At 42.0% G+C, this 21784-nt stretch overlaps 1 protein-coding gene across 2 annotated transcripts; it reads right to left on the reverse strand.

Moving 5' to 3' along the window:
- Nucleotides 1-7416: 7416 nt before the first annotated feature.
- On the reverse strand, nucleotides 7417-14518 carry LOC125554144 (lysine-specific demethylase JMJ18). 2 transcript variants are annotated; one of them, XM_048717753.2, is made up of 11 exons: nucleotides 14251-14518; nucleotides 12933-13010; nucleotides 12353-12859; nucleotides 12049-12270; nucleotides 11513-11674; nucleotides 9783-10151; nucleotides 9054-9696; nucleotides 8742-8969; nucleotides 8463-8566; nucleotides 8171-8368; nucleotides 7417-8072 (listed from the first exon to the last, which is right to left on the reverse strand). In XM_048717753.2, exons 1-11 carry the CDS (start codon nucleotides 14383-14385, stop codon nucleotides 7731-7733), a joined length of 2988 nt encoding a protein of 995 aa, XP_048573710.2. In that variant the 5' UTR covers nucleotides 14386-14518; the 3' UTR covers nucleotides 7417-7730. The 2 variants fall into 2 exon arrangements, with proteins under 2 accessions (XP_048573710.2, XP_048573704.2); XM_048717747.2 differs by having other exon boundaries at nucleotides 8742-9696; nucleotides 14251-14517.
- Nucleotides 14519-21784: the final 7266 nt, after the last annotated feature.

Genomic DNA, 21784 nt, shown 5'->3' on the forward strand with positions numbered 1-21784 from the left:
TATCATATTACTTTGCTACTAAATACCTTGCTGCAGATATTAAGTTTCCAGGTGTGGTTGAATTGACAACTCAGCTGCTAATAATTGAGAATATTCTTTGACTCTCCTTGTGTCGAATCAATAAATTTGGGTTGAATACTCTACCCTTGAAAACTATTGCAATCCCCTATACTTGTGGGTTATCAGCCTCGCCGCCGCCCCGCGCCACCACGCCGCCCATCGCACCACGTGCGCCGCCGCCCTTCGCCACGCCACCGTCGGGATCCGCGCCGTCCCGGCCGGATCCGGCCTCTTCGGTCACCCGCCGCCTCGCTGGAGTTTGATCTCCGCCGGCGTTGACTTCGCCTCAGATCTGCACGGGCTCATCCCGATCCACTCCGAGATCTGCACCACTTTGTCCCAGATCCGCCCCGTCCAGTTTTCGGAGGGTATATTTTTCTCTAAGTCCCGAATCACTGATATTTTTATGCCTCCTTCATCATGTCATATCTTGGTGCTCGGTGCTCCAAATCATGCATATGATATGTCAAATTGTTTGTCTCGTTGAGATATTCATGTTAGAAGCATTTCCATGCATATTACTATCTATTATGATGCCATTTTCATTGATGAAAGACTGCTATAAAATGTTAGCTGCTGGTACTTATCAGATCATGTTGATTTGTCATTTTTGTTGCATTTGATGTGTGCATTATATGAGCATGAGGTCTACATGTGTTTTGAACTAAAATATGCCATCTTTATAGGGGTGCAAGTCTTGTATTTTTGTGATCTATGTGGTGACTAGCACGAGCATGCAAACTAGGCTTCGTGATGTTGCTGTTTTCAGGGACTTAGGATTTTGCTAAGTCCATTTCCTACTGTTATTTTGATGCCATATAAACTTGATGTTACATTGAGATCCATGCTTATTTTGGGATACTTCAGTGAGGATGTTTTGATTATGTGGTTATGATGTACTCATTCATGCCCCTGTTTGCAATTATGGAGTTCTCTAGCATGTCATTTTATTGCTCTACTTTTGCTATAAAATGTTCCTAGCAGAATGTTAACATGTTAATCAATATTTCCTTGGTTGTTGCTAGTGATACATGCATCCTATGAACTTGATCTTGTCATGGTTAGCTTCATGAACATGTCATCTTGCTATTGGTATGCTTATGTTGTCATGTAATGCTTTGTGGTGAGTGGCATGAGCTCGCAAAGTTGCTATCATAATTTTGTTTATGCCATGCTCTATTTTTCTTCTAAGTCTGAAACTGTTAATAAAACTTGTTATGTTTACATTGGTGCCATCATATCTTCTGTGCCTTTTTGGCTCATGTTCAGTAAGGGATTTCTGTTCTATGCATTTATTAGAATCATGTAATGCCTTTGTTTGCTATGATATGTTCCTGTAGCATGTTGTTTGCTTGCTCTAAACATTGCTTCCTGATGTTGTTTTTGATATGTTAGTATTTCCACTAAGTCTGTGAAGCTGATATCTTTTGCACTTTTGCCATGCTTGTTTGAACATGTTTTTGAGTGATTTAGCCATAGCTCAGTGTTCATGTTTTGTCAAGCATATCTTGTACATAACTTACATATGCTTTGTTGCTATGTTGGAGTGCAGTAGCTTAGTTACTTGTTGCATTCTAAGTGCTATCATGTTGTTAATCGCAGATTTGCGTCATTCTTGTTTTGCTTGCCATTTACAAACCGTGCATCCGTTTCCGGTGATCTTTATATCTATTTCAACCAAAATCATCTCCTCTTTACAGCGGAATACTTGGTTTGCCAAGTTGATGCCTTTATCATTATTTCCCTTCTGAAGCACGCATATGCATTGCATATCATATCTCGCATATCATGCCATGTATTGCATCATGTTGCTTGTGCATTGCACCGTGATTGATTGTTGTTCCATTGCTTGTGTTCTTGTTTTGGGTAGATCCGGGAGATGAGTACGTGAATGAGGAACCTGTTGAGTACGCTAACGAGGATCAAGCTTTCGACAACTCTGAGAACATTGCGGGCAAGATGACCATACCCTCGAAATCACTTCTATCTTTGATTTGCTAGTTGTTCGTTCTATCGCTATGTCGTGCTACCTACCACTTGCTATATCATGCCTCCCATATTGACATGTCAAGCCTCTAACCCACCTTCCTAGCAAACCGTTGTTTGGCTATGTTACCGCTTTTGCTCAGCCCCTCTATTAGCGTTGCTAGTTGCAGGTGAAGTTGAAGTTTGTTCCATGTTGGAACATGGATATGTTGGGATATCATAATATCTCTTATTTTAATTAATGCATCTATATACTTGGTAAAGGGTGGAAGGCTCGGCCTTTTGCCTGGTGTTTTGTTCCACTCTTGCCGCCTTAGTTTCCTTCATACCGGTGTTATGTTCCTTGATTTTGCATTCCTTGCGCGGTTGGGTGTTATGGGAACCCCTTGACAGTTTGCTTTGAATAAAACTCCTCCAGCAAGGCCCAACCTTGGTTTTAACATTTGTCACCTAAGCCTTTTCCCTTGGGTTCCGTGGACTCAAGGGTCATCTTTATTTTAAATCCTCGGGCCAGTGCTCCTCTGAGTGTTGGTCCAAACTGGGCGATGTCCGGCGCCCCCTGGGCAACCAGAGTCTATGCCAACCCGACGTCTGGACCATCCGGTGTGTCCTGAGAACGAGATACATGCGACTCCTATTGGGATGTGTCGGCACATCGGGTGGCTTTGCTGGTCTTGTTTTACCATTGTCGAAATGTCTTGTAACCGGGATTCCGAGACTGATCAGATCTTCCCGGGAGAAGGAATATCCTTTGTTGACTGTGAGAGCTTGTGATGGGCTAAGTTGGGACACCCCTGCAGGGTATAAACTTTCGAGAGCCGTGCCCACAGTTATGTGGCAGATGGGAATTTGTTAATATCCGGTTGTAGAGAACTTGACACTTGACTTAATTAAAATGAATCAACTGCGTGTGTAGCCGTGATGGTCTCTTTTCGGCGGAGTCCGGGAAGTGAACACGGTCTTGTGTTATGCTTGAACGTAAGTAGTTTCAGGATCACTTCTTGATCAGTTCCAGCTTCTCGACCATGCGTTGCTTCTCTTCTCGCTCTTATTTGCGTATGTTAGCCACCATATATGCTTAGTGATTGCTGCAGCTCCACCTCACTACCTTTTCCTACCCATAAGCTTAAATAGACTTGATCTTGCGGGTGTGAGATTGCTGAGTCCTCGTGACTCACGGATACTTCCAAACAGTTGCAGGTGCCGATGATGCCAGTGCAGGTGATGCTACCGAACTCAAGTGGGAGTTCGACAAGGATCTGGGTCGTTACTACGTTTCGTTTCCTGATGATCAGTAGTGGAGCCCAGTTGGGATGATCGGGGATCTAGCATTTGGGGTTGTCTTCCTTTATTGTGGTTCCCTTTGATTGTACTTTGGATGATGTATGGATTATTTATGTATTGTGTGAAGTGGCGATTGTAAGCCAACTCTTTATCCCTTTCTATTCAGTACATGAGATTGTGTAAATATTACCCCTCTTGCGACAAAACTACCATGCGGCTATGCCTCTAAGTCATGCCCCGACACATGGGAGATATAGCCGCATTGTGGGTGTTACACTGCTGGAGGGGGATTCGATCACGGAGGGGCTCTACATCAACTTTGTTTCCCTTCTGATGATGTGTGAGTAGTTCACCACAGACCTACGGGTCCATAGCTAGTAGCTAGATGGCTTCTTCTCTCTCTTTGACCTCCAATACAATGTTCTCCTCGATGTTCTTGGAGATCTATTCGATGTAATGACTTTTTGCGGTGTGTTTGTTGGTATCCGATGAATTGTGAGTTTATGATCAGATTATGCATGAATATTATTTGAGTTTTCTCTGAACTCTTTTATGCATGATTGTTAAGACTTTGTATTCCAATCTATTGATTTGGCCAACTAGATTGATTTTTCTTGCAATGGAAGAGGTGTTTTGTCATGGGTTCGATCTTGTGGTGCTCAATCCCAGTGACGAAAGGGGACATGACACGTATTTGCATCGTTGTCATTAAGGGTAAAAAGATAGGGTTTATTCATGTGTGAGTTTACTTTGTCTACATAAGGCGTTACTCCGTTATTAATGAACTTAATACTCTAGATGCATGCTGGATAGCGGTCGATGTGTGAAGTAACAGTAGTAGATGTAGAATCATTTCAGTCTACTTGTCTCGGACGTGATGCTTATATACATGATCATTGCCTTGGATATTGTTATGATTATTTGCTTTTCTATCAATTTCCCAACAGTAATTTGTTTACCCACTGTATGCTATTTTCAAGAGAGAATACTCTAGTGAAAACTATGGCCCGGGGGTCTACTTTTTATCATATATTAAAATTAAAAATACCTTGTTGTAATTTTTCTTCATTTATTTTATTTTGTGTTTTAATTATCTATCTATCACTACGAGATGTGATCCTTGTAATTAACCGCCGAGGGATTGACAACTCCTTATTCGCGTTGGGTGCAAGTATTTGTTATTTTGTGTGTAGGTACTGCTAACGAGGTGTTGCGTGGTTCTCCTACTGGATTGATAACCTTGGTTCTTAATTGAGGGAAATACTTATTTGTACTGTACTGCATCATCCTCTCCTCTTTGAGGAAATCCCAGTGCAGACTAAGGCATAGCCTAGTGGTGGGAAGGGGTTGATGCCTTCCCACCCACCCAGGTTCAAGGCACGGTACTTGCAATTTGGGTTTGCTGCACCAATTATACTATAGGGGGTTCCCTTACAGTCTTTCTGTCAAAAAACGCAGCTCACAAGTAGTAATATGTCAAGAACAATTGAAGTGTAATGCGAAGACAAACAGCAGCTGGGTAGAACAAAGCAGTTTAGGAAGATAGTCTGAAGACAAAGATGCAGATAGAGCGAATGTCTTCACCCAATATCTTCGAACAGAACGAGCAAGCAATGACTTCAGGAAACTAAATAGTAAGTAAAGGAATGAAGTGATAGAACCAGTTGCTCGAAGAAGACACGTGATTTGTTTGGCCGGTTCCAACTATTATGACAGTTGTACGTCTAGTTGGGGAGGCTGAGATTGAACTCTGAAGACCTAGTCTTCACCTTATTCCCCTTGAGCTAAGATCCATAGATCTCGCCCAACCACTCAAGTAAGCCTTCAAGGTAGACTTACAAACTTTCACAGACTTCATTCACTGGCAATCCACAATGACTCTTGGATGCTCAGAACACGACGCCTAACCGGCTGGAAGATCACGACCTTCAAGTGCAACAAGTCTTTGGTTCACGCGGAACAAAAAGGCTTCGGTGATTCTCAAACACTTTTGGGCTCACATTGTTTTGGGTTTGTCCTCGCAAGGATTCTCTCTCAAAGAATTCAGAGGTGGGTTGCTCTCAAATGACAAAAGTCATGCACTAACTCGGAGCAGCCACCAATTTATGGTGGAGGGGATGGGCTATTTATAGCTAGGAGGCAACCCGACATGATATGTCCGAAATGACCCTGGGTCAATGGACAACTGACACGTGTCCAGCGGTCGGATTTCAAACACACGCGGGAGCTTGACTTAGGTTCCAAGTAAAGCTGACTCAACCAACTATGGAAAAGATTTTCTCTCATTGTCTTCACTAAAAAGACATGGGATTTTAGGTTGAGCATCACGTCATTTTCTGACTTTGTTTACCTAGACCCCACTTAACAGTGAGGTGGTTCCTATGACTCGGGAACGAAGAAAATGAAACTACCAAAAGACTACGTCTTCACGCTCCATTGTCTTCAAGCGAAAGTCTTCGCGTACCATTATCTTCAACACAAATGTCTTCACGAACCACCATTATCTGCAATATCTTCATACATTTTTAGGGGACATCTTCGATGGGTAAATCGAATCAATGAGGACTTCTACCTGTGTTCTCCTATGAATCTCACAAACACATTAGTCCCTTAACCAAGTTTGTTGTCAATACTCCAAAACCAACAAAGGGTGGCATTATATGCACTTACAGAGTGAAGTTGAAAATGCTGAAGCGAGAAAAAATATGATACAATTGCTTGGTTTGGCACCGGGGTGTTCATGATTTATACTTTATACGAGGAAGATCGAGTTATGCCATGCTTACACGATTAAATGAGTAGTAATAACATTCATTGACATAGATATTTTGAAGAGTAACAATTATTTTATCGCATTCTTTTATATTATTGTTTTCATATCTATTACGTCATCGTTTCTCAACATTCATACCTAAAAAAAGATTACATGATTAAGACATGTTAGGTAGTACCATAGGCCACAAAGTATCAACCATCAGAATTTGATGGTATCATCAACATCATTATAAAGCACGCATCAAGGCAAGGAAGTAATTGCCTGCCATCTTAGCTATGAAAATGAGACCAAAGAAACTTAATGATGTTGTTTTATGACGAAATAGGGTTATCCATCTCACACATAGTGGCAGTAATGTACCAATCAATCGGAGAGACGCGGGCCTGAGGCCGCCAGGGCCGGGACAACACTAGCAAGGAGTGTCTCGACGGCTCCGAGTCAGCCACAACCGCGGATGCATCACCGCCTCCTCGCGAGAGCCGTCACCGTGGCCCCGGGGGCGCCAGAGACGAGAGGGGCCGCCTGCATGGGAGGCAGGCCGCGAACGCCCCCGCAACCGGCCGCAGACCACAAACCCCACCACAACCGACAAGCACCAGCAGGACTTGATCGAGGCCGCGGAATGACGAAACTGCAAGGGGGCACCCATGGGAACGGCCAGGAACGTCGGAATCGCTAGTGGGGGCGGCCCGAGAATCGTGGGGGCAATCCCCGAGCGAAGGTGGTGGAGGCACGTGAGGAGGGGGCGTCCGCGACTATCGAGGATGACAGGGGGGCTGCAGCTAATCGGAGAGCGCAAGGTCAGGCCCTTGGGCGGCCGAATCCATCATCGCCGAACCAACAGGGGGGCGCTGCAGTACGGTGGCATGGCACGGGGTGCGGGGATTGGGCGTGAGGGGCCCAAATCAGCTCCACCGCCACCTACCGTGTCGGCCCTTTGACAGCTACGATGCAGGGGAGGCCGGCGCCGGTGGCTAAGGTTCCCCCGTGTCAACAGAGATTGGTGGCGCAAGGCGAGGGGGGGAGGGGAGGGGTATTATGCAGCTGAACCAGTGAGATGTATCAGGAACATCTATTTCCTCGGATATTTCCAATGGAGTTTTTGAATAGTACCATAGGCCACAAAGTATCAACAATCAGAATTTGATGGTATCATCAACATCATCATTATAAAACACAAATCAAGGCAAGGAAGTAATTGCCCGCCATCTTAGCCATGAAAATGAGACCAAAGAAACTTAATAATGGTGTTTTACGATGAAAAAGGGTTATCCAACTCACACATAGTGGCAGTAATGGACCAACCAATCAAAAATTCGAAATCATTTTGTTCTTTTTTTTTACTTTCCTGCAACAAGGTTTTGTACATAAACTTTTGATAAACGAATGGTCAACTTGTTACATTGGTTACCATGATCCTGGCTAATCAGGACACAATTAGAGAGAAAATAACCTTTTGCCATCAAGTAAAAATAAATTTGGATCATTGCAAAACTAAATGGAAGATCAGGAAATGCAATTCTATAAGAATGCAGGTAAATGGTGGTTCTAGTTTAATTTCTAATGGTTCCCTAAAGAAGCAATCTAGGATGAGTTACTAAAAATGGTTTATCTATTCAAGGCTCTATTTATCTACATAATTCTTCATCTCATCCTGCAGACCTGCCCTGTTATCCATCCTGCCACTGATTGCTTTGTTCATGACAATTAGTTCTTGTTCTTCTGGGCATTTAGCCTTCTTAAGGAGCCTGCTGAGTTTAGTCTCCTCAGCACAGGAATTATTGTGGAAACTGGATCGTTCAGATTCATTGCTGGCAATATCAACCCCAAGTAACCTTATAGAGGAATTAGTGCCATCAACCGTTGTGGTCATCAAAGACTCCGAAAGGAGTCTTCTCAGAGGAGGTGTATGCTTAGACAACCAATAATCTAAGCACTTGTGGTCGGGATCTAGAGCCTCGATTACCTGTAAAAAAAACAAAGGGTTTCTTAGTAACTATAACCTGTGATAATGAAGTGACTACTCTGAGAGAAACAAAAGCTATACATCTCCTGAAAATCTACCTCAATTATTGGTGGGGAAAAGAAACCAAACATTTCAAGCCCATTTACAGAATCGTTCGATAATAAAGCAGGAACGCCAGATTTTCCAGCCCTACATTGCTTTTTTATCTCTTCATTCACCCTGTCTCTCACACTATCCCAACACTGCATTGGTGAAGTGTGAGTAAAAGAAACCTCAGGAAACTCCTCCACAGCCACCTGTAATGATTTTGGGAACATAGCTGTCATATGACCCACAATAAAGCAAATGAGGTCAAGCCTGAAAATAGGAGGTATTTCGAATTACAAATACCCTAAACAATGGTCCGAGAAGTCCAGCATCAATAACTTCTGAAATGTAACAGCATATTCTTGTCGGATCTAGTACGCTGTGAAATGTCACTCGGCTCCTAAATCCTGCAAAGATGTCATTTTCTCTTAATTTTACCATTTTTACACACCATAAAATATTCATTACACTATTTAGGGACCAACTATTACTGTTTACCAAACATTTCAAGCCCATTTACAGAATTAGTTGGATTACTTGTCTGCAGGGACCCCAACTCCAAAATCTAACTCAACTATTTACCTTTTGGGAAGATAGCTTGATGGCTGCACCAATTTTTGCCAACTATTACTGTTCCTTGGTCGAGTTGCTCAACCTGATGTCGTAATTTTGCTGGCCAGGAGACTTCATTGGATTGGCTTGAAGAAGGTTTGCCCAGTTGACTAACCTGGGCACGTGAAGCCTTGGCCACACAGTATTCAGTCTCAATGCCAAACAGTTCCTTAGTAGTTTTGGAAGGTAGAGTAGATCCTGTTGATATTCGAGAAGGGCATGATAATTCAGATGAATGACTCAAGGACTGTGTGCACTGGAAACTTGAAATAGTTGGATTACTTGTCTGCAGGGACCCCAACTCCATGGCCATCTTGTCCTTGTCAATCTTTCCTAAAGCACTAAATGTAGAGCTTGAGAAACCTGTTGTATTTGATGTGCTAGAACTACATACTAACTCTTCTTTTATTCTAGGACTACTGGATGGACCTTCTATGTTCAGATTAACACATCTATTCTGCACTTCCTTCTCTTGCGGATATCCCGCTGACTTGTCAAGGTCCTTGCAGCCATCAAAGCCGCAATCAGTGTTGACATCAATAATTGATCCAGATAAATTTGTACTTTTACTTAAGTCCATCTTCTGCTGCGTAGAAGCAGATAGGCAAACTAAGCCTACATCATACTCTTTCCACTGGTACACTGCAGCTGGATCTCCCTCCAGAGCTGCAACAAGAGCATTCAGCTCCTCCATACTGTATCGGTGCAACACAAATTTTCTATCCATTTCACATGAACATAAAAGATTTGCATGATTTAAGCAAGCAAAACGGTTTGGCGAGCATTGGCAACTGACAGCAGATAAATGAAGATCATAAAAGCATGAAAAGCATTCGCGGTCCGTTGAATCATAATCCTGATCCATCTTCTTACATTGCAAAAGAGCATTCGCCTCACGTGCTGCACCTTCCATTTTAATTCTTGTCTGAAATAATGGGCCAAAAGTAAAAATAAAACTTAATTTCGTTGAGTGAGAACTGACAAATAATTAATGCCAGAATTGAGAAATACCTTAAATGCACTTGTGAGCATTCCATTTTTTCCACAGGTATCAAGCCATATGTATTCCTTCTGACCACTCTTGCAGTTGTGTAGGTTCGCCCAAACCTGTCTGAGAGCTGTTTGTACAGTTTTAAGTAATAACTTGTCATGTGATATTGATGTCTTGCGCCGCTGATCTCTGTATAGCTCAACAGCACATTGTCCATGGGGCAGCCAGTCCACAGGAGCAACATTTACTGCCTCTGCGCAGTTGAAGCCACAGTTGAACCCAGAATGGTAAGCTCGTGGTAATGTCAGAACAAACTCGCCTGGATTCTGAACAACACGGTAAACAGGAATTCCTTCTGATTTTAGAACAGAAGGGGATAACTGTGTGACCTGCACAAAGCAATTCAGAATCAAAAATTGATGAAGGTGCAAAGAACATTTGCATAATGCAGGACGAGGATGTGTTGCGTGCATGGAGTTGGAAGTGGGAATTGGGGATCTGATCAGAGGGGTTAGCGAGGTTTGCCCTCAGGCACACCTAGGGGTTCTTCTCCTGCCATGGCCGCTGGAGGCTAACTCTAAGTTGGGGCAATTTTCTATATTTCATGATTTATAACCCTAATACAAACTATCCTCCCTTTATATAGATCAAAAAGAGCCAGGCACAGTGATGGCCGCGGGCATACTTCTCATCACAGTCAAAGCACGTGCCTTTAGCGTGCCGCAGCAGCAGGCTGTTTGGGTCGTTGACTTGGTTGCTTTGGAAGACAACGTTGTGCCTAGGGATGGTGCGTACTCATCATCTGAGAGACAATGCTGCTCATAAGAGAGTGCTAAGCTCATGGCAGCCTCAAGGTTCAATGGGTACTGCAAGTCCACATCAGTACGGATGGGCTTGCGGAGCCCAGCAACAGACAAACAGCTCGACTTGCTGCTCTTCCAAGAGACTAACACCTGCAAAAAGAGTGAGAATTTCTTCTTGTAGTCACACACCGAGCCTGTTTGTTTCAAGTGTTCAATTTCCGCCAGCCGACTAGTCCTGATCGTCGGCCCAAAACTACGGTTGTATTTGACGAACTTTGGTCATGGTGGTTCGCCATGCATCATCTCCAACCGGCTGTCCCATAGTGCAGCATCATCAGCGAGGTGATAGGAGGTCATCCACACCTTTTCCTTGTCCTCCGTCTGGTGGCCCTTGAAGAATCGCTCAACACAGTTCAAGCAAGGCAACGGGCTGCCCTCCCCTCTATAGTTAGGGAATTCTAGCTTGTGGAACTTCGGAGCAGCACGGCGTTCCTCCCGGTAAGCGAAAGATGCTGCCAGTGCAGCAGCACAGCTGTGCTGTCAATCTCATCATCATTTTTGTTGGGCGCCTTGCTGGATCCTCCCTTCTCCAGAAGGTTGATGGATACCCTAGCAGCCACTAGTTGTTCCTTCAATGTTGCGACAGCTCGGGTAGCGGTTTTAGGTCAGATAGAGGGGGGGGGGGGGGGGTCTACCAAAATGGTTTCTCCAACTAATAATCCGATTATAAATCATGAAAAAATTATGATAAAAAATCAGGCAATGATACTGAATAAAGTAATATGTTCACTGAAGAAAATTGCATAATGCTCTCTTTGATTCCAGGATGGTAAGTAGTTTTCAATCCACATGGACTCTTGGTTCCAAAAAGCATTTACTAGGTTACATTGCAAACAGTGGGTTCTTGTTATCATAATCACTAGGTCAATACACAATAAAAATGTTACCAGCTCATGCAGGAGATCAGGCTGTTCTTCAAACAGTCTTGGCAAGTTCCTTCTCATAGCATCTTCTAGCTTCACTGCATTTTCACCAGGAACACCATACCATACTTTTTGTTCACCAAAATGCATGTAATTCAGAGAATAAAGGAAATGATCTTCCACATGCTACAGCAACATAAAGAACAAGGATATATGAGAACGTGGACCCTAATCAACGTGTCACAGTCATGTATATATTTAAAATTATTAGTCTCAAGATAACCCAACAAAAGGGTTGCATGGCACAGAAGATTTGAAGCACTCAGCTACTAGCATCTTTCAACCACCTACAAAAATACTGCAATATATTCCCTCTGTACACAAATGTAAGATGTTTTAGCAGTTTAATTTAAACTGCAAAAACGTCCTACATTTGTTTACAGAGGGAGTACTTAGCAAGGTTCAAGCCAACTTGCGTGCGCACATGATTTAGGAGCATTATACTATTATTATCCACATTTCATGAGATGGATGAGAAATAGAAGAATGAAAAATCTTACCCAGCAAAATGATGAGAAACACATCCCAACATAAAGCCAAGGGACCACAACACCAGATATATCCTCAGTTTCAAATGAAAGAACAGATCTAGGTTGTCGTCGCAGATTATTCAAGTTCCAGCAAGATAAACCATATGGATCTTGCTTATTTGCATCTGATAGAGATGATTTAGGGAATCCACTACTAAATATTGCAGTGTCCAGATCAGCACCGTAATCCACCTACGCAAAGATAGTTTGATGTCAATCAGTAAAAACTTAAATCCTAATAAGAGCATAATCTACACATAAGCAACCAGGGTACCTCAACTTCATCATCAGGGCATACAACTATCCGCCAATATTCTCCCTCAATTTCCTCAACTGATGGTCGCCACATTTCTTTGTGCTGTTTAATTTCAAAAAGAGAAATTTCATCACTTCCCTTCATTCCAAAATATTGCTCCTTGAACATATCAGCGTATTTCTGGAACTCCTCTAGTGTGAAATCTGAGCCAGACTGAAAGCCAAACTTCTCATCCTGGTCTGCAGAGTCAGCGCTACGTCGCTTCTGAGACATCCCAAACCTCAGTTTCTTTCTTCTCTTTCTTTTCTTCTGAACTCGAGGTTGTGTTTCTTTTTTTGGGGGTTCCCGATTTTGAAGCTTGTCAACTTGTTGAGCTCGGGTGTTGAACTCTGTACATTTCCAAAAGCTCTTCTCCTTTAGAGGACACGGTGGTCTCCAAGAAGATGGTGGAACAATACGACAAATTCCATATTTTTCTACTTGAGGACGAATGCTAGTAATGTACCCAATTGCATCTTTGAATTCCTGATGTAAAAGAGTTATACACTGTCAATGCCACATAACATAGTTCTGCTAGTGAAGAGAATAGTCCACAAACCTCCTCAGTTGGGGTAAATACAGGAGCATCATCAATTTCAGGTCTGTTCGATTCATCTGGATGCCACTTTCCATATGTCTGCCCATAATAAATTAAAGAAATGAGACAAACAAATTAGGCACATGATAATCACATAAACTATAAGCGATGGAAAATGATAAATTTGTGCTGATCAAGTCGAAACTTTTGAAGGGCGTACAGTTGTTGTTCCGCCACCCTGAGAAATAGTAGTCATAACAAGATCAACTTCTAGATTAAAATTTCACTTAATTGGAAAGCACTACAGGGCTAATGTTCTCATAGTAGGCAGGAATTTAGACCGAGTTCAGCATACTAATGTATTGTATAATCTCCTTATGAATTTAACCCATGGATTGTGTCATTGATTGGTGAATTAGTAAAATTATTTCATAGTTCGAGTTCTCTATGTTTGCATAACTTAGCAATGGAATTGCTGATTCGATTGCATAGGAGAAGTACCCAATCGGAACAAGACTCACAAATTGTATTCCTACAAGTCAAAACGAATTTAAGTAGGTCAGATCCACCTAGATTGTTCAAAATTTTGCGCCACAATTATACAATCAACATGATCTTTTTTTTGAATATTTACTGCAGGGTAAAAACCCCACAGCCCTTTATTGCATCAAACAAAGAACAAACTGTACAGAGGAAGTTTAAAGGTACAAGCCTAACCTAAGAAGGATAGAAATCTTACAATTATTACAAATCATTATTACAAAGAAACTAGATCAATCCTAGGGGAAACTAGATCTTTTTCTCGGAATTCTAGAACACGAAAAAATCATTATTACAAAGAAACACATAATCATCAATCAGGCAATATCCAAATCGAAGACCAATTCCCCCAACCCGCGATCGCAAAATACGTGACCCCCCTCCCCCACTCCCATCTCCTTCCTTGCATGCGTTCATCAATTCAACTAATATTTTCCAATCCACAACCGGGCCCAAGAACCAGCATGGAACACACGCCCTCCACAAATCGCATCTCACTGCTGCATATATTCCATTGCCCTAGAATTGAGTCATGACCTATACATTGAAATCCATACGAGCAAACGGGAAACAATTCATAGTATACGCATAACAGATATTATATCCCTCATCAATCAAACAAAACCGCTACTGCTTCCGAACCAAACAAACCAACAGGAACAATTCTCGACGTACACAACCGCTGATCAATAACAGTTCTTCAATCAATCAATAGGAACAAAGAAAACAACCCGTACATGGTATTTAAAAAAAGCACACGGCCTGATCTACTAGCATGTAATATCTTCGAGACCCGTACCTGCGGCGGCGCGGCCGTGGAAGCCGGCTCCGGCGAGGCCGTTCTGCCTCGCATTCTCCTTTTCTTGCCGCGGAGCGAGGGCAAACGGGGGCCGCCGCCCTCCTCCTCCCTGGGGGAGGCGGAGGAGGAAACCATGGGCGCGGCGGGCGAGATGCGTTGGTGGTCAGAAGAAGCTATCGCGGAAAGGGAAGTCCTCAGACCCCGCGTCGCGATTTGGTTTTACCGGGAGGTGACGACCCCCGCACGTGCTCTACAGCCGGGGTCCCCGAGTTAGGGTCGCGCTCGGGGTGGCGGGGTAGGGCGCCGCTGTATTCTACTACTCGTTCAGCCTGAGTAACGTGTTTTAGAAGGACAACCCTGCAGTAGCCGACTGGCTAGGGTTTGCTACTTACGGGTTACTCGAAAATCTGACCATGATAAGTGCCACACCATGGCACGAAGCAATTTCATTCTGACATTTTTTATGAAAAATCTAGTTACGTGAGAATGACAACTTAGTTGTGAAGCATGGTATTTTTTATTTGGATGGTAAGTTTCAGCTTTTTTGAGGCTTTTATTTTTTTTCAAATGGCAATGTTAGTTGTAAAAACATCAAAGTGGGATTACTCCATGCCACATGTGCGACACTTATAATTTGAGTTATTTAATAGTTTAACGTAGATTTTTTCTTTGATTGGTTTGAGGTTGAGATATGTTGTGGGAAGGGAATACATAGGCAAAGATATACGGAAGCACATCATCGCATATTTCATTACAAAGCAAACGCTAATTTCTTCATCCATTGAAATACCCGTCGGCGACACAGGGGCCCATAAGAAATTTGTATCAGGTTCATATTAGTCATGAAATAATTAATCATTGATCAAGGGGATTTAATTGATTTACGCATGACCTCAAATCATTTAATTTTGGGCTATCCTAAAGGGGATTTAGTAGCCCAGTATCCTGCTTTATTTTCGTCGGTCTATTTTCACCTCATCTCCCACCACCTCCTCTTACTGGTTTATTTTCGTCTCATCTTCCACCACCCCTCTCACTGGCTTATTTTCTCCATTTCATTTAAAAACCAAATCTTATTAAAGGGAAAGATCTTGTTTCATGCTTGCTTTGGCATGTGCTGATTCAATTTAATTACTTAAATAATAGATAATTAAAAATTCAAAAATTGTACCATATATATGAGATCACCTCCCTAAAAGACAGACATAAAATTTTTCTCAATAACCTTTCAAAACAAAATCAAAATCAGATATTGCTTAATGTGCTACCATTTATTAAATAACAAGCACAACTTTACTAGTAAAATAAAAAAACAAATCTTTTTTACTACATTACCAAATCACATATCTCTATCTCTACCTAATAATTAATATATATATATAAAGCAAATAGTGTTTCTGGCCGTCCGTCATCTAAATTACCCTGGAAGTTGTGAATAATTACCCACCATGCCACCGGTAAGTAAAAAAAATGTTTCGTTTTTTATATTTATTTTGCCGCGGTCAGTTTAGGTCAATAGGGCGGAATCCCAACCATGCATGTAGCCCAGTGATTCGGGCCTTTGGCTACCATGCCGGAGATCGCGAGTTCGAATCCCCTTACAACATTTTCCTTTTCTTTTTTAAAAGATCAAATACTTTTAAAAATATTCATACCTTTAAAATCCTAGCTCCAAATCTAATATGTCATATATGAAAATCCATCAAAAAAATATGTAGATTCCAAATATGCTATTATCATCCACGTTAATAATTTTTTAAATTAGTGCCAAGCCCAACAAAACATTGGTTTCATTGATCTTTATTTTAGATAGCAGTGGCATGTGGGTTAATGATTCATCTCAATCTCGGAAGAGCTTTGAGCCTTCGTTCATGCGGAGAATGAAAGGAGTGAAATGGATGGGGTAGTCGTCTTATGGTCTGTAGTGAACCTTCTACCTTGTAACTAATAGTGTTTGCCTTTTCTCTTATGTTTCGGTCACTTTACAATGGCCTATATACCCTGTAACCTGGCTGTTTCCCTCTTAACGAATGAAAAGCGATGCATGTTGCATTTCATCAAAAATAAACAAGCAACCACTTGAGAATTATTTATAATGACACTGATTCAACGGTAATTTGCTTGCCCAAAACTTGGTAATTTGTCTTCTTCGGATTATTTATAGGAACGGTTTGAGATGGATGGCTACCTTGCATATGTTCTGGAACAAATAAAATAATTAATTACTTTAATTATGTCAATAAACTAGACTGTTTGTGGCTCACAGTTTAACGCAATGTTCCTTTCACAAGGTACATTTTCCTTTTCTTTTTTAAAAGATCAAATACTTTTAAAAATATTCATACCTTTAAAATCCTAGCTCCAAATCTAATATGTCATATATGAAAATCCATCAAAAAAATATGTAGATTCCAAATATGCTATTATCATCCACGTTAATAATTTTTTAAATTAGTGCCAAGCCCAACAAAACATTGGTTTCATTGATCTTTATTTTAGATAGTAGTGGCATGTGGGTTAATGATTCATCTCAATCTCGGAAGAGCTTTGAGCCTTCGTTCATGCGGAGAATGAAAGGAGTGAAATGGATGGGGTAGTCGTCTTATGGTCTGTAGTGAACCTTCTACCTTGTAACTAATAGTGTTTGCCTTTTCTCTTATGTTTCGGTCACTTTACAATGGCCTATATACCCTGTAACCTGGCTGTTTCCCTCTTAACGAATGAAAAGCGATGCATGTTGCATTTCATCAAAAATAAACAAGCAACCATTTGAGAATTATTTATAATGACACTGTTTCAACGGTAATTTGCTTGCCCAAAACTTGATAATTTGTCTTCTTCGGATTATTTATAGGAACGGTTTGCGACGGATGGCTACCTTGCATATGTTCTGGAACAAATAAAATAATTAATTACTTTAATTATGTCAATAAACTAGACTGTTTGTGGCTCACAGTTTAACGCAATGTTCCTTTCACAAGGTGTCACGCTATGGCATATTAACCTGGAGGTAGCATCTAAATGGATATGACTTTGTTCCTTGAGGTGAGCATATATTGTTCATCTGCTCATGTCAATTGCAAAAATTCCTTAATTCACCGTATATGTTGTGAGGTACATTTGTTATATTTGCAAGTGTATACCATGACCACTGGCCGATGAGACAAGGAGGATAAGCAACAATAACATACTATTAGCGAGACATTACTTAGAATGCTATAACGTTCTATTAGCAGTGCTATATTACGTTTTTTTTAAGTGAATGATACCTATGTTCAAATATTAGGGCGTGCACATATTATTGGGTCATGTTTATTGCACTGTCTTATGATATTGTTCTTCTCCCATTGCAACGCACGAGCATTTTTGCTAGTATTTCTTAAATTATCAAATCATATATATTTCTACTATTTTTTGAACAAAGTACAGACGCAAGCGCTCATATACACGCGCATACACTCACCCCTATAAACGCACATATGCACACCATACCCTATGAGCACCTCCGAAAAACTGAGCCGCCATATCATCTTGAAATTTATGAAGTCACCGTAGGCACCTCGTCATTGACGGGAACGTCTCCTCCCACTGAATGCGCGTCGCCGGAAATCCTGAAATGAATCCAGGAATAAATACGAGCACCAGGATTTGAACCCTGGTGGGCTGGGCATACCATAGTCTCTCTAACTATCCAACCACGGGTTGGTTCGCCATATATTTCTACTATTAAAAGGGGAGTCGATACATCGGTACGCACCATTTATTTTTGCCTTTATTTTCGTCTTCACTTGTCACCACCATCCCTCCATGCTGATTTTTCTTCCTTGCACACCCTCACCTCCGTGGCGGCACGTGGGTTGTCGGACCGTCACGTACAGGCATACGTGGACGTGGTCATGTTATATTTCTTGTTAATCAAGTGTGTTCATTCAAATGTCAAAAAAATATTAATGAAATGTGTCCTACTCCCTCCGTTCATGAATAAGTGTACATCTAGGTTTTGTCCTAAATCAAAGTTTTAAAATCTGATCAATTTTATAGAAAAGAGTAGTAGCATAGATGACATCAAATTGGTACATTATGAAACTACATTTCAAAATGAATCTAATGATACCACATAAATGCAACCAACTTGTGATTGTATGGTTAGAGGGACTGTGGTATTCCCAGCCCACCAGGGTTCAAATCCTGGCGCTCGTATTTATTTCTAGATTTTTTTCAGGATTTCGGTGATGCGCATTCAGTGGGAGGAGACGTTCCCGTCAACGACGAGGCGCCTACAGTGACTTCATAAATCTCAAGATGATATGTCGGCTCAGTCTTTCAGAGGTGCTCATAGGGGTAGGGTGTGCGTGTGTGTGTTCATAGGGGTGAGTGTATGCGTGTGTATATGAACGCTTGTGTCTGTACTGAGGTTCAAAAAAATTTAGTGCTATAAATGCTGCTACTTTTCTTTATAAAGTTGGTCAAAATTTTAAAACTTGACTTAAGACAAAACCTAGATGTACATTTATTCGCGGACGGAGGTAATACAATACTCGGCAAGTTTTGCAAAAATGAATCTCTACTACTTAAAAAATATAAGGTTCCTATTTCACATTTCTTTCCACCGCCTCTTCGTCCAACCTTCCATGTATATTATAACCAATCACCTTAATTTACTTACCTTCTGAATTAATTTCACGCTAATTTACTTACCAAACTCTAATCAAAATATAAAGTAATTTACAGTCAAAATTTGATTTGATGGACATTTATTTACACAATCGCATTATTATTAACAAGTAAATCACAAGCTAACATACTAAAATATTTATATCTCATTGCAACGCACGTGTATTGTTCTAGTCCACAACAAAAGGCTCTATTGTCAAGGAAGTATTTATGTAGTCGTCGTTCGTAGCAGTCATTCGTGCGAAAATAATTTGGAAATTGAGCGCTGAATCAATTTGGAAATGAAGCAATTAATACAATTAATTAGCTAGACAGTTAATTACATATGCAATTAATTAGGTCCATTTAAATTGGATTTTTCACACCAAATTAATTTAGAAACCGAGTCATTATTGCAATTAATTAATTAGGTAGACAATTAATTATGCCTACAGATAATTAGGTAGGGATTTTTTTTCAATTAGGTCGATAATTAGGCATGCTAAGAATTAGGTAGGAAGCTACTTATCTCTACTCTTAATGTTTGAGTTGGTGAATAGCCTTCACGGTTTATTTTCGTCCCACCACTTTCAACCTTTTTTCGCTGGTTTTTTCGTCTCTCCTCCCACCAGCCCCTAGTTTATTTTTGCGTCGCCTCCCACACAACAAAAGAAATCTAAACGGATCAGAACTTTTCATGCTGACCCAAGTTCTTGTTGGGGAACGTAGTAATAATTCAAAATTTTCCTACGTGTCACCAAGATTAATCTAGGAGATGCTAGCAACGAGAGAGAGTGAGTGCATCTTCATACCCTTGAAGATCGTTAAGCGGAAGCGTTACAAGAACGCGGTTGATGGAGTCGTACTCGCGGCGATTCAAATCGCGGAAGATCCGATCCAAGCGTCGAACGGACGGTGCCTCCGCGTTCAACACACGTACAACCCGGGGATGTATCCTCCTTATTGATCCAGCAAGGGGAGAGGAAAAGTTGAGGGAAAGCTCCGGCAGCACGATGGCGTGGTGGTGGAGCTTGCGGTTCTCCGGCAGGGCTTCGCCAAGCACTATGGAGGAGGAGGAGGTGTTGGAGGAGGGAGGGGCTGCGCCTCGGAAAGGGGTGCGTCTGCCCTCTCTCTCTCCCTCACTATATATAGGGGGAAGGGGGAGGAGGAGGCGCCCTAGGGTTTCCCTAGCGGAGGGGAAGCGGCCACATGGGAAACCCTATATGGGTTTGGGCGCCCCCACCCCTAGGAAACTTGCCCCCCAAGCTGGGAGGGGCGGCTGCCCTAGGGGAGGAGCCCCCACCTCTCCAGGTTATGTGAGATGGGGTGGGAGGGGCGCACAACCCCTTAGTGGGCTGGTGTGCCCCTCCCCTTGGCCCATAAGGCCCCCCAACGCTTGTCGGGGCCCTCCGAAACTCCTTTCGGTCACGCTGGTCGTTACCCGGTACTCCCAGAACAATTCTGGACTCCAATACCCTTCGTCCAATATATCGATCTTCACCTCCGGACCATTCCGGAGTTCCTCGTCATGTCCGGGATCTCATCTGGGACTCCGAACAACCTTCGGTAACCACATACTATTCACATTACAATTCTAGTGTCACCAAACCTTAAGTGTGTAGACCCTACGGGTTCAGGAACCATGCAGACATGACCGAGACACCACTCCGGCCAATAACCAATAGCAGGATCTGGATACCCATATTGGCTCCCACATGTTCCACGATGATCTCATCAGATGAACCAGGATGTCGGGGATTCAATCAATCTTGTATACAATTCCCTTTGTCCATCCGTATGTTACTTGCCCGAGATTCAATCATCGGTATCCCCATACCTCGTTCAATCTCGTTACCGGCAAGTCTCTTTACTCATTCCATAACGCATGGTCCCGTGGCTAACTCCTTAGTCACATTGAGCTCATTATGATGATGCATTACCGAGTGGGCCCAGAGATACCTCTCCATCATACGGAGTGACAAATCCCAGTCTCGATTCGTGCCAACCCAACAGACACTTTCGGAGATACCTGTAGTGCACCTTTATAGCCACCCAGTTACGTTGTGACGTTTGATACACCCAAAGCATTCCTACGGTATCCGGGAGTTGCACAATCTCATGGTCTAAGGAAATGATACTTGACATTAGGAAAGCTCTAGCAAACGAACTACACGATCTTGTGCTATGCTTAGGATTGGGTCTTGTCCATCACATCATTCTCCTAATGATGTGATCCCGTTATCAACGACATTCAATGTCCATGGTCAGGAAACCATAACCATCTATTGATCAACGAGCTAGTCAACTAGAGGCTTACTAGGGACATGTTGTGGTCTATGTATTCACACATATATTACGGTTTCCGGTTAATACAATAATAGCATGAACAATAGATAATTATCATGAACAAGGAAATATAATAATAACCATTTTATTATTGCCACTAGGGCATATTTCCAACAGTCTCCCACTCACACTAGAGTCAATAATCTAGTTCACATCGCCATGTGATTAACACTCATAGTTCACATCGCCATGTGACTAACAACCAAAGAGTTTACTAGAGTCAATAATCTAGTTCACATCACCATGTGATTAACACCCAAGAGTTTACTAGAGTCAATAATCTAGTTCACATCACCATGTGATTAACACTCAATGAGTTCTAGGGTTTGATCATGTTATGCTTATGAGAGAGGTTTTAGTCAACGGGTCTGCAACATTCAGATCCATGTGTTCTTCGCAAATCTCTGTTTCATATTGTAGATGTTGCTACTATGCTCCACTTGGAGCTATTCCAAATGGTTGCTCCACTATACATATCCGGTTTGCTACTCAGAGTCATCCGGATAGGTGTTAGAGCTTGCATCAACGTAACCCT

The sequence above is a fragment of the Triticum urartu genome, chromosome 1A, assembly GCF_056163025.1.
Source record: "Triticum urartu cultivar PI428250 chromosome 1A, HENAU_Tu73, whole genome shotgun sequence".
Taxonomy (NCBI): domain Eukaryota; kingdom Viridiplantae; phylum Streptophyta; class Magnoliopsida; order Poales; family Poaceae; genus Triticum; species Triticum urartu.

Excerpts from the sequence above, each read along its gene's own strand:
- LOC125554144 (XM_048717747.2), bottom strand. The coding sequence starts at position 14,385 with ATGGTTTCCTCCTCCGCCTCCCCCAGGGAGGAGGAGGGCGGCGGCCCC. Across the intron at positions 12,860-12,932 it reads TATTTACCCCAACTGAGGAG|GAATTCAAAGATGCAATTGG; the intron begins GTTTGTGGACTA and ends CTTTTACATCAG. Across the intron at positions 12,271-12,352 it reads GCCCTGATGATGAAGTTGAG|GTGGATTACGGTGCTGATCT; the intron begins GTACCCTGGTTG and ends ATCTTTGCGTAG.